The sequence below is a fragment of the Megalobrama amblycephala genome, linkage group LG2 (genome assembly GCF_018812025.1).
Source record: "Megalobrama amblycephala isolate DHTTF-2021 linkage group LG2, ASM1881202v1, whole genome shotgun sequence".
NCBI classification, from domain to species: domain Eukaryota; kingdom Metazoa; phylum Chordata; class Actinopteri; order Cypriniformes; family Xenocyprididae; genus Megalobrama; species Megalobrama amblycephala.
Window position 1 is genome coordinate 13,702,960 of NC_063045.1, and position 12,915 is coordinate 13,715,874.

The 12,915-nt window shown below is 37.5% G+C and overlaps 1 protein-coding gene across 2 annotated transcripts; it reads left to right on the forward strand.

Moving 5' to 3' along the window:
* The first annotated feature begins 6,732 nt into the window (after window positions 1-6,732).
* On the forward strand, window positions 6,733-11,430 carry yju2b (YJU2 splicing factor homolog B). 2 transcript variants are annotated; one of them, XM_048182877.1, is made up of 10 exons: window positions 6,733-6,832; window positions 7,263-7,317; window positions 7,821-7,874; window positions 7,985-8,067; window positions 8,150-8,205; window positions 8,428-8,488; window positions 9,312-9,454; window positions 10,326-10,498; window positions 10,577-10,715; window positions 10,862-11,430. In XM_048182877.1, exons 2-10 carry the CDS (start codon window positions 7,315-7,317, stop codon window positions 11,320-11,322), a joined length of 1,173 nt encoding a protein of 390 aa, XP_048038834.1. In that variant the 5' UTR covers window positions 6,733-6,832; window positions 7,263-7,314; the 3' UTR covers window positions 11,323-11,430. The 2 variants fall into 2 exon arrangements, with proteins under 2 accessions (XP_048038834.1, XP_048038835.1); XM_048182878.1 differs by lacking the exon at window positions 6,733-6,832 and adding an exon at window positions 6,861-7,100.
* The last annotated feature ends 1,485 nt before the right edge of the window (window positions 11,431-12,915 follow it).

The window sequence follows — 12,915 nt, forward strand, 5'->3', positions numbered from 1 at the left end:
TCCTCGTGGTGCGTGGGGCGACAGCAGGGCTGATGGTGCCAATGGCCAGTGTATTGAAGGGCGCCGCTCTGCAGGAGGTTGGTGAGCGTGAGGTCGTGGTTTGAGGCGAGGCGAGGGCAGGTCCCACTGCAGTACTTAAACAGCACCGTCTCATCCGAGTCATATCCCAGCCCGAGGTCTCGCACCTGCAGCAGGATGGAGTGCAGAGCACACGGGGTCTCCACGCTGCGGGGCGACCGAATCGCCCTCTCCGAACCCTCCTTTTCCTCACCGTCACCTCCTCTTCTCTCGTCATCACGGAGGTCTGAAAAAGAAAGAGCAAAAAGTATTAACTACTATTTTGCATTCTCTCCTTGCGCAAAACTTGTGGTTGTTGGTGGTCACTGAAATGTATGGATAAAAAAAGAAGACATTTTTCAAAATATCTTCTTTGAGACTATATTGAGCCTATAATAAAACTACAGAAATTTAGTTGCCTTCTCCCCAAAGGTCATGACCTCCAGGCTTACCCAGTAACGTTCTAAGCCAGTGTCCTTCTCCTGCCTGAACGCAAAACAGCAGAATGGTGATCTTCAGTAGCGAACACATCGTTCTTCTTGTCTTTGCCTGGTTTTCCTTCTTCAGGTTGAGAATGCAGGTGATGCTGAGATGCGCCAGAGTCACTGTCTCTTTTATAGCCATCTAAGCGGTTCAGATCGGTTGGGGCGGAGGGGATGATGGGGTGCGGCCAGGAGGGGAGGGAGGTGGAATAACCCTTCCGCTCCCACTCTTTCACCTGGTCTCATGGCTATGATTAGAGGCAACTAGATGTAATTTTTGGAAAGCCACTGGTATTTCTTTAAGTCTGAGCGTGTGGAAAATGGGGGTATATTGCTTAAAGGTGTTGGACGTCTGACTAGCGTAGTCATCATGGAGGTTGAGCCGATGAATCAGATGGAATTGGGTTTTTTTTTACACACATTTTATACAATATGATGAACAAGGAAAATTAAGGGTTAACTGCATGAAGGATGGAAGAAAGGCCCATAATTAAAAAAAACTAAATAGATGACAGAAGTTATTTTAATGGAAATTCCAAGAATAATGGCTGTCTTCAGATACATAAATTTGGGGATTTTATTAAAATGTGATTTTTTTTTCGCTATCTACATTCCTTATTTAACTATGAAGACATGAATCCTGCAGTGCTGGAGAAATAAGTGAATGCGCATGATGATGTCTTAGCCATCTTGTCTTGTGTCTTGTGTTATACGAGTAAAGTGACACCAAAATGTATTTGGACACTTAAACATTTATTGGATTAAGTAACAAAATTTCAAACCAAGCTCCATTTGCAAACAAATGATGCAAGAGTTTTTCTCAGATCACTTTTCAGAGACATTTTTGTAGATTGTAAAAAAAAATATTTTTGTGAAAAAGAAAAAAATATTTTTATTGAAATCCTTTTAAATATATAAATTCATACATTTTAGATACATTTTTAAGTGTGTCTCAAGCATCCCAATACTTTTTGGGCTACTGTATGCAAGTGGATCTTAAACCTACAACTTTTAGCTGTAAAAAGGTACATTTCTGTAAAATCTTCTACCAGACAAAGAATATATGATACATTTAAGACTAAATTAATATAGCACTTGAAAAACATAACAGGGTTGACAGTTTTACAGTTCATTTAGACTTTGTGTTCACCTCACCATGACAACACTACTGGATTCTTTGTTAGAAAGAGAATTTAATACTGATATAAATAGAAATCTAATTTTTAGTTATCACATAATGATAGTAACAGGGTTGACATTCTAAGCATCATCCCCTATTGACAAAACAGGAGACATTTACTTGCTTTTGATTTCTTGAAAGAATGATGTAATTTTGACAGAATAATTGTAATAAAAGGGAGTTATGATGGTAACGGGGTTGACCGTTTTACGGTTTGGTTAAACATTACTTGCTTTGTGCTCCAGGGATCTTGTTAAAAGGAGAATTTAATATTTGAATAATACAAATGTCAAATTTTTAGTAATCATTTACTGTATAAATCATGGTAACAGGGATGACATTTCTAAAATTGTGCCCTATTAAAAACAGGAGATATTTACTTGACTTTGACTGTTCACTTCCTGAAAAGATTGTGTAATTTTTATAGAATTTTTGTAATAAAATGTTATGATGGTAACAGGGTTGACTATGTTTTCAAACTAAATTCCACTGTTCATATATTTTCTTTGCTTATTATGTTGTATTGTTCTGTGCACAGATGCAGTCATTTTTACAGAATATCTGTAATAAAAAGGAGCTATGATGTAGCATTGAAGTTACTGTCTTTTTTATTATACATTTTCAAACTAAACTCCACTGTTAGTATACTTTCTTACCTTATTGTAATGTACTGTATTCCTTCTTATTCTGTGTGGCTGTCCATTGCTTAAACCGCTAATGCTGAGGATGTTGCCTAAACTTTAGCTACAGAGTAGACATATTTTATTGAGAGTTCATAGGTATATAAACAGATAACATAACCAAGCTTTACCAAAAAGCCAGCCTTTTCCTTTAATTTGATATAATTTGATGCAAATATATATGTAAGGTGTTTTTTTATATATAAAATGTAGCTAAATCTTGTAATTAAATTTAATTTTAGTCCCAGGATAATGGCCATTCTTATTGAGTGCAGTTATATTCAAGAAAAATACCTAAGAGTTTGGATCATGTGCAGTTTGGAATGTTTTCCAGTCAGACATCCATCAATATTTAAATAAGATCAATGGAAAAGGATTTCAGCCAATTGTCGGGCAGTTTAAATCTGACACAGGACCATAAAACAATCTGCTTTACAGGGAAACTTCCACAGAAATCTCTTCTCAGCTAGTCTGTTTTTATTTATAACTCTTTTTAACTCATCCATCATGACGAAGATTACAGTCAGATCAGTTTCCACTGGTGCTTCTGCCACGCTGTTGGCTCAAACCTCCTTACAACCTTGTTAAAACAGGGCATCTTCATCCAGACCAGACTGAACACGCAATCTTCAGGTCTGCTGTGTCCCCAGACACTCAAAAGAGAAAGAGTGAATTAGAACTGTAAGTGGGAATGGATTTGGAATATATTACCTATTTGTCTCGCCAAAACAAAAAATGTATGATGTATTCCTTTTTGATTCAGTTTATTATTCATTCCTTGCTTCTGTTTGTCCTCCCAGAGATATTTATGATTCAGTCCTTGCACAAAACTGGAAAAGATGATGATGAAGAAGTGAAAGTAAGGAGGATCTGCATGGCACTTTACACTTTACACACAATTAATGTATAAAACTGAGCCTGAACGTACAAAACAAAATCCTCTGTTAGGATTTACCTGTGGATACTATTAAAGACTGTCTTGGATCTTCATCCATCGTGTGTGTTACAACCAGTGTGTGACAGATATGAGCTGGTTTCGATTCAATTTATATTAGGTTTGCAATTTGTCCAAACTTTTTTTCACCAAGAGTACATTTTTTTTTCTCTAGCATGCACATGGTAAATAAATAAACATAAAAATAAAGTATAAAAAAAAAAAAAAAAAAAAAAAATCATATACATATACAGTATATGCCAGAATACGTAACAGGGTTGCACTTTTAGCTTAAATTAAGTTGTCACTCAGTAGGGGCTATAGCTAGTTTGCGATTTAATGTTTTTTTTTGTAGTTATGATCAGTTTACATTTCCTATAAATGAAGGAAAGAAATAGATTTTAACATTTTGCTTGAATAACTAAAGAAACAGGGTTGAACTTGATGAATGCAGTCAACACTACAATTTGTATAAAATTTGGATTGGTTTTTCCTTCTTGTCTTGCGTTAATGTCTAATTTATTTCACTGCTTAGATGTCACAATTTTACGTTTTTTTTGGCAATGTACGGAAAATCATGCAGTTACAGGGTGGAATACAAAAGGCAATGGTTAAATTTTGTTTTTAGTATATATATTTCAACATAATTTAACAGATTACATCAAAATTAGAACATTATATTTTAGTTGTTGAACAGTCAAGAAAGTGACCGCAACACACTCTCATGGCAATTTGACGATCTGGTTACGCCCAGCCCATGGCTAGGTTTGGGGGTGGACCTTCATGCTTATATTTTTCTTAAAATAATAAGTTTCCGCACTAATCACATTGTACAAAATCATATGAAATCACCACCTCGTAAAATAGTTACATTTTCTCATGAGTTCGAGTTGGACATCTGAGGAGGAACATGACAAAATCACAAATTTTAAGGGGGGGGGGGATAATTAGTTATGCAAGACTAAGATACTTAGTCTTGCATAACCAGACCTTTAGATTGATGGCAGAAGGTCTGGAGTCCGTCGCAGCTTTCATTGACCCAAGGACCATCCAACAGGATGTCTAACTGTCGTAAAGCAACCGATGGCTTTTTTTTCCATAAGGGGGTTTGTCATCATGACTGCTTTGTTTCTCAATGGACCATTAAAGAACACAATACACACGTTTCCTGTAAATCCTGTAGAATTCAATAAATCAGAGGATAACTTCCAAACTCCCGAAGTGTTTCCCATTTTGTGTGCCTTATGCATCAGACTTTCAGCCAACAGTCCATGGTGTGACGTCTGAGGCAGAGACTATAAGATCTCACAAAAAAACAAAAAAAACAAGGGAATTTGTGCAACAAAGAGTACCCTATTAATGTAAGTACAGTGGGGGTGGGGGATACGGCAATCCTTCTGGCATGTCCTGAAAGACCCTCTTAGGAATCCGAGGCCCTCTGAGTCAGGCAGGAATCTCATATCAAAGTCACAGAGTGGAAAAACAGTCTCACTCACACACTGTAAAACACACGGTGACATGGAAAGGAGGTGTGGACCCACGGAAAAGAGCTTTGTCTGTCTGGTACAAATCACAAGAGCTCACCTATGCATGCACTCATGGATTTAGTCTTAGTCTCAGCATTCCTCATACTTTGTTTTCTGATAAGATAATACTTAGGGCTAGATGGATGCAAAACAACACAATATTAATGAATCACAATAGTTCTACACAATCTAATGTGGTCTGTAAATTAGTCTTTTAAATAAATAATTAATTTTATATTATTACAGTGAAACTCTCATTTGTAACAAATTTTAGAATCTTACTGTGTACGATATTATTGTGTTCATGAGTGAATAATGGATGAAGTTTGCTATACTCCTGTCTCGTGTGCTTTATTGCTTAATAACTCCTGACAGATGCCACAGATATGATATTAGGAACATAAATATGTGCGAAAAATCATCTAATAATATTGAAGAGGTTTATGATTGATTATGTGACTGTTTAGATTGTCATAGTTTTAAATAGTCTGATCATGCATTTTCATATTTTAATATTGAAAGCACACTAAAAAATCCTGGCAAAAATAATATTAATTTAGATTTTTAAAAAACAAACATGCCTAACTTTCATAAAAAAATCAATTAAGTAATGCTCCATCAATGCCAAAGCAAATGTAGTTGATTTTTATTATAGTTTCATATGTTCATATGTCTAAATAATGAAATACTTCACATAAACTAAGAATTCCTAACACAATTTATTTATTTTTTTTAATTTCACAAAAATTTGTCATACAACTAAGTGTAAATCCTCAAAACAGATTTAAATATTTCAGTGAAGGGTAAAAAAAATAAAATAAAATAAGGCATGTTATAAAGTTTCCAAGACTAAAATTTTTTTCCTGTAACTTTGTATACAAAAAAAAAAAAAAAAAATCCTGAAATTATAATAAAATGAAGTTGATTCTTTTATGATTTTTTCATACCTTTAATCATTTTAAAAAGCAGCAAAATCTGTACTTTAAACAACAAAATGTCTCATATGCGCCTGTTGAAGTCAAACATCTGGTTCCAAAAAGCCAAAGCTAAATGACTAAGCAAAATAAAATGTGTCTATATGCTCAGGTGTATATAGTGTGTTTGATTAGGGTCATTTCTCAGGGGTGTTTAAGGTATGGATGACCTTCCCAGAGTTGTGCTGCATTCCATCTCCGGCGGGTCTCCCTGCCGGCCCATATAGGGCTCGTCTGCTCCGGGCAGGAATGCAAGAGCAGCGTTCCAGTGTTAGAAAGCATTCTGTGGGAATTAGTGGGGAATCTCAAACTCGCCAGGCAAGGGCTGTTTATGCTGTAAATCTAACCAGCGCACTAGAAGCTCCTGCCTCCTCCATCACTTCTCATCCACTCACACCTCTCTCAACATCACACTGGACCAGCACGTATGTTTATATTCACTATTGCTCCATCATGTTTAAACACAAATTCCAAAGGGTTTTTGCTTTTTCAAAATGGAATTTACTTAGTAACCTATTTGTCTCATCTCATGTATATGTTTCCATGCCAAGATTGGAAAAACCCTCACATGTCCAAGTTTTTCTGACCACCTGGCTTCACATTCACAGAAGACAAACTCCAGAGATGTTCCACTACCACTCACTGGCGGGAAAATGCCCACCTGCTAGTGAAATCCCAACTGGCAAACATGGCATGGTTATTCCGAGTGAATGTGAGCCAATAGACGACAGGATGACAGATTGACTCGCAACGGATTTTTCCATCTCAGAGGGTTTCCCTATTGTTCTAATATCTTGTTTATATGATAACCTTACATTTTACAATGTTTTAAAGATGTTAACATATAAATAACTAACACATTTTAAGTTACCTGTCCGGAACGTCGCTTATGTGACCTGTCCTCCGCTCAACAGGTGGCGCTGTTGGAACGCTCAGCTCTAGCGTGACGTGAGGCGACGACAAGGAAACGCAGACGCTGTTTACGCAGATGGCTGTTTGGTCAGTTTTTTTTAACGCAAGAAATTATTTTTATTTACTTTATAGTTTTCATATCTTTCTGTGTGTATTAGTAGAGTAAATAGCATACTTTTTGCGCAGTGGCTGTTGTTTGATGTTATTCGGCTGGTTTTGGTTGTTACATCGTGTATCAGCTGACAACTAAAATTTGCGTTTTATTGTAATTATAACACGTTCTAATTTTTGCTCTGGGAATTGTATTAGTGCTGTAAAAGTACTGCGGTGTTATCACAGTGACAGTATTACCATGGTACTTTGATATACATAATACTGTGGTGCAGCGTCTTGTCCATAAATCAATGTATTACCATAGTATTTTTGTCAGCGTTACTTGTAATTCATAAGAATCTGATACATCATATTTATTATTTGTAATAACGTTAATTATTCTCTACCATGTTCTTTTCTGCAGTTGTATTCTGATTGATACTAAAATCATCTGGAGCTGATATTAAACCAGAAAAATGGTATGAACCATATTTTTTAGTATTATATACCAAGTATTATTTATTAATATTTTGAATTGGCTTTTATTTTTATAGTTTGTTTGTAATTTCAGTTAATGTATTAGTCATTTTGCTATGTACTTTTTTCATTTTTATGAATTTTATTTATTTTTATATTTCTAGCTTTAATTCTTTTTTATTTGAGGTTTATTTTTAGTCAATTTGACACTTCAAAGTTTTTCATTTAATATTTATATTTTATTTTATTGTCGCTTTGTTTTAATTACCAAAAACATATGTGAAAAAAAACATGTGTTTGTGTATATGTACACTACTGCTCAAAAGTTTGGGATCGGTAAGATTTTTAATGTTTTGTCTGCTCAGCAAGGGTGCATTTAAAACATTAAAAATCTTACCAATCCCAAACTTTTGAGCGGTAGTCTATATATTGTTCTAGTTAACAGTATCACACTGGTCTGTTAAAAAAATGTAATAAGATTGTTAATGCTTATTCTCTGTTTTAGGGTGAGCGTAAAGGAGTCAACAAGTACTACCCTCCGGATTTCGATCCAGCCAAGGTGAGAACAACAAATACAATCTAATTTTTCTGCGTCTGTCTTACAAGACAGACAGCTTGTATATTAAAAAGTTTTTTTCCTGAAATATGTATCTCATGCTCTCATAACAGCATGGCTCCATCAACGGCTACTGGAAAACTCACCCGCTGCGGGAGAGGGCCAGGAAACTGTCCCAGGGCATCCTCATCATCCGGTAATACACATTTACAGTACTGTGAAATCTGTCACTGTTCTTTGATTCACATGTGATGACGGTCTGTGTTTTGCGTTTTCAGATTTGAGATGCCCTATAATATTTGGTGTGATGGCTGTAAGAATCACATCGGCATGGGTATGACTTTGAAGTTGTGCATAACAGTGTACTAATCATACTATTTCTTCAGATTATAGTGTATATGTTGTATATAGTTTATTAGTTGGATTCATAGACACTACATTTTCCAAAATGTGCATATACAACTGTGTTTACTGTGATGAATTAACCCGAATTTTTCTTCTTGACTCAATATTCCATTATATCTATCAGGATGTCTAATACATTTTGTCTTTAAAGGGGTTCGATACAATGCAGAGAAGTCGAAAGTAGGAACTTACTACACCACACCAATATACAGGTGATATATCGTCTGATCTCTTAGGGTGCGTTCACACTTGTAGTTCGGTTTGTTTGGTTCATTTGGTCCGGACCAAAGAAGAAAAAAAAACATTTAGTCCTGGTCCGGTTAGTGTTCACATTGGCAATTTTATCACCGAACCAAAAGATACCGAACCTTAAGGCATAGGGATACATTCACAACATGATTGGTCGGATTTTATGACGTATTGCCTATTTTGAGACGGAACTTACCAAACATCCAAAACAGTGCTGTTTTCTGAGGTAAATGCGCTCGTTGTGTGTGTGTAGCCTGCATGTGATGGTATTTTGGCCAGCTGGGAACTCGTGAAGAGCTTATAAAATGTGTAAAGTAGTCAAAACAGCGGCGGGAATCCATCAGTCACACACACAAATGATCTGCTGCATGGAGACGCGCGTCTGATGCCTGTGATGGGCAAACTCGCAACTATGACAAGAAAAACCGACATGCGTGAGGATTCTGTCCTTTTTAGGGTCTCGTCTTCCCGTTTTTGGTTAGTTTACATGTCTTTGGTCCGTGTTGCGTTCATATATCATTCGAACCGCACCAGAGTTCGTTTGGAAGCAGACCGAGACCCATCTTTTCAGCTGTCTCGGTCCGCTTGTTTGGTGCGCACCAGGGTTCGGATGGCAGCGTTCACACATGTTCAAATGAACCGCACTAACCGAGCAACCGCACCAGGGTTCGTTTTAATTGAACCAAACATGACAAGTGTGAACGCACCCTTACTTTTCAGTTTCAGGCTCCAGTTTATATGCCACGAGGCAGCATATGTTAACCTGTAGGTTTGTGTGTACCACAGGTTCAGGATGAAGTGCCATCTGTGTGTGAACTACATAGAGATGCAGACAGACCCGGCCACCTGTGATTATGTCATTGTGAGTGGAGCCCAAAGGAAGGAAGAAAGATGGGACATGGCCGAGAATGAGCAGATACTCACAACTGGTGCGAAACTCACATTTTGTATTATTATAGGATAGTAATGAGCCCAGACTTTTCATTCTCCAACTCATTTTATCTATCTATCTATCTATCTATCTATCTATCTATCTATCTATCTATCTATCTACTTAATATTTACACTGTATGATTTATTCTATATCACCTGTATAGTGCACTATGTGCCATTCACTATGTATAAAATAGTAGCGTCTAAAATAGCGTCTATTCATAGTGTAGGGTTGCTTCAGATTCTAGAGAGCATTTGAGTAGACAGAAAATCTGATGAGAAACCGAAGTGCAGAATGATGAAAATCTTTGATCCATATTGGCGGAATTGAGAGACTCTAAAGCAGGGTGCACACTGTGCGGTTTATAATAGTCCTACACTGTGGAATCATAGCTGTCATTTATGTCAGACTATACGACAGTCAAGACACGATAAAGAACGGACGCGCACATGAAAACTTGTCTAGAGTTTTACATGATCACCCATACACGTTCAGTGACTGTGAGCTGCATTACACACAGGACTGAAATGGTGGCTAGCAAAGAAATCTCAACGGTCATTAATCAGCTGTTGGTGAACATGTCAAACTAGCGATCAAAGACTACAGATTTTAGCCTAGGATCATAGGAATCTTTTAGGATTCTCAAAATTTGTCTCAAGACAACCAAATCATGGCCAAAATCGCACCCACCTTAAGTTTTGAATCTTCTAAATGCAAATTCTGCCATTGTTTTGGAGCACACCAGCATATTCATACTAAAAGACAAAAAACATCTATTTTAATTTCATGGGGACTTTAAGTAATTCATTCTATTTGTATGACAGTCATCAATGAATTTAGGCTCAATGTGCTGCTTTCCCCTACAGAGCACAGTGAGAAAGAGAAGCTGGAGACAGATGCCATGTATAAATTAGATCATGGAGGAAAGGATAAGGAAAAGCTACGTGCCGCCATCCCGTCTCTCACTGAGCTTCAAGAGCACCAGTCTGGGTGGAAAGATGACTTTCAGCTGAACAGTGCCCTCCGCAGGAAGTTCAGGGTGGGTTACATGTTGCCCGCTGCATCAGATATGCATCTGTCTTGAAGGTTTTGCATGTTAATCTATTTGCAAATACAGACTGAGAAGAAAGTGATTGCCGAAGAGGAGGAGAAAGACAACGCAGTGCGAATGAGGACTGGTTTATCCATCCCTTTATTACCAGAGAGAGAAGAAGATAAGAAGCTAGCCTCACTGCTCACCTTCCAGAGTCTAGACTGTGAGTCTGACCCACCCATTTATTCAATTTTACTTTTTTATTTCTTATAGATTTGTATTTTTTCACTATTTTATACCTTTTTTACTATTTTTATGCATCTTTTATTGCATACAGTTAAGGATATAGATAAATTTTTTCTTTTCCAGCATATGATGACAGACAGCAGACTAAAAGGCAACAGATATCGTCTCGTTCCTGGTTCAGTACCCCATCTTCAGCAGCAGGGGGAGCTGCTGGGAGCCTCTTGCAAAAGCTAGGCCAACAGGGTCGAGGAGCAGCCGTGGCTAAAGCACTCAGCTCTACGACACCCAGTTCGCACATTCTGGTACGCAGAAAGTCAGAAAATGGCAAGGCCGAAAGCGTTAACAATACGAACTCCAACTCATCTTCTCCTGATACTAACTCGGCAGCTGTGGACATAAACCCCAGGGACTCCTCTCTTCCTCTCACAAATAATGTAAATGTAAGCAAGGACACAAACACTCACAGCTGCACCACAGAGACGCTTGAAGGAAGCACATCAAAGGAGGACAAGGGCATTGAGTCATGTGCTGGAAAGTCTCTTGTTGCAGATTACAGTGACTCTGACTCAGGCAGTGAGGCTTGATATAGACTGGAAGTTGAAATTACAACATAGCTGATTCCTACATGTATCAGTCATCTTATGGTCAACAATTAGTAATTATTTACCAAAAATAAACTCCCATACTGAAAAGTGTGTTGTTTTTTTTTTTGGTACTTTCAAGCATTGAGAATTGAACTTAATTTATTGATTTGCTCACTGCAAACACAGTGACAAACCCCAGAACACAAGCTGATAGAGTTGCATTAAGATGCCTCTGGCATTTAAGTGGATGACCGCATCAGAAATTGCATACTGTGTAGTGTACTAGAATTTATGAGAAATGAGCTTCGCAACCATTAAAAACAAAATAAAAGTTCTATGTAGGCTGCATCTGAAATCACATACTTCCCTACTGTAAAGTAGGCAAAACACAGAATGTGACAAAAGAAGCATCGAATATATCAACAGTTCGAATATAGGCTGTATCCAAAATTGCATACTTCTCTACTAGTAGGTGGAAAACAGTATGTGACCAAAGAAGTATGTTTGAATTCACAATGCTCCTAAAAAGAAGACCGTGAGGGTTTAGGGTGCCGTTTGGGACCGGGCCCTACTACTTCCGGTGAGATTCTGAAGTGTGCATACAATGGACACCTTACTATCCCATGAGGCCACTGTAGAGGATTTGTGAATAGAGTATCTCAGGGATGACGTGTTTTTGTAAGCCAACCCGGAAGTTAGCGGCGCACGGATTCCCTCAATCGAAAGCCTTTGCATTTTTCCCATAGACTTTTGGAAAATTGCAAAAAATAAGCTCTATATATTCACACCATGGTCACGGATCAACGTCACCACCACCACCAAGCTTCCTCAAATTTTATTTAAAAAACAACTTTATTTAAAAACATGCTCGCTGATTATGATCTGCGCTGTGTGTGTGTCACAGTCACCAGCACTAGCACTCCATTTCCCAGCATCCCTCCTGTTCCTCACCTGCGCACGTTCATTTGTCACCATGGACACTAATTATATTCACAGCTGCACATCATTAGTTAATCTTCCTTTATGTATATAAGTTCCTGTTTGTTTTCAGTTCCTTGTCTGATCACCATCTTATTATGTTGTGTTGTTTCCTGCCTGCCTGCCTTTTGGATTAAACTTGGATTTTTGATATTACCCTGTTTTTCGTCTTCCTTCTAGAACACAGCCTGCCAGTATGAAAACTTATCCACTTTTTCATGAGAAATGCTGTCCAAATGTCCTGTTTGTCACGATGATGTCTAAAGTCCTCGTCAAAGGAAGTAGTCCCTTTTAGCAATTTGTTAGCAACCGTTGTTTTTTTTAGACACAAAGGTTTAAAAACTCACAAGCGGGTTATAACTGGTTATTTTTATCATAGATCAAAATGTCATAGATCAAAACAAAAATATTAGAGGCTTTGTTAACCACAGACCTTATTTCTGGCGATATAGCAAAAACCCATTCAAAAAAACCCATAGACTTTATGGCGATGGAACAGGAAGTCCTAAAATGCTAACTTGCTTCCGGGTTTTGCCTACAAAAACGCATCATACCTGAGGTGTTTATGCGGCCATAGTGTGAATTAAATTTGGACGTCTTAACTTTTGGCATCAG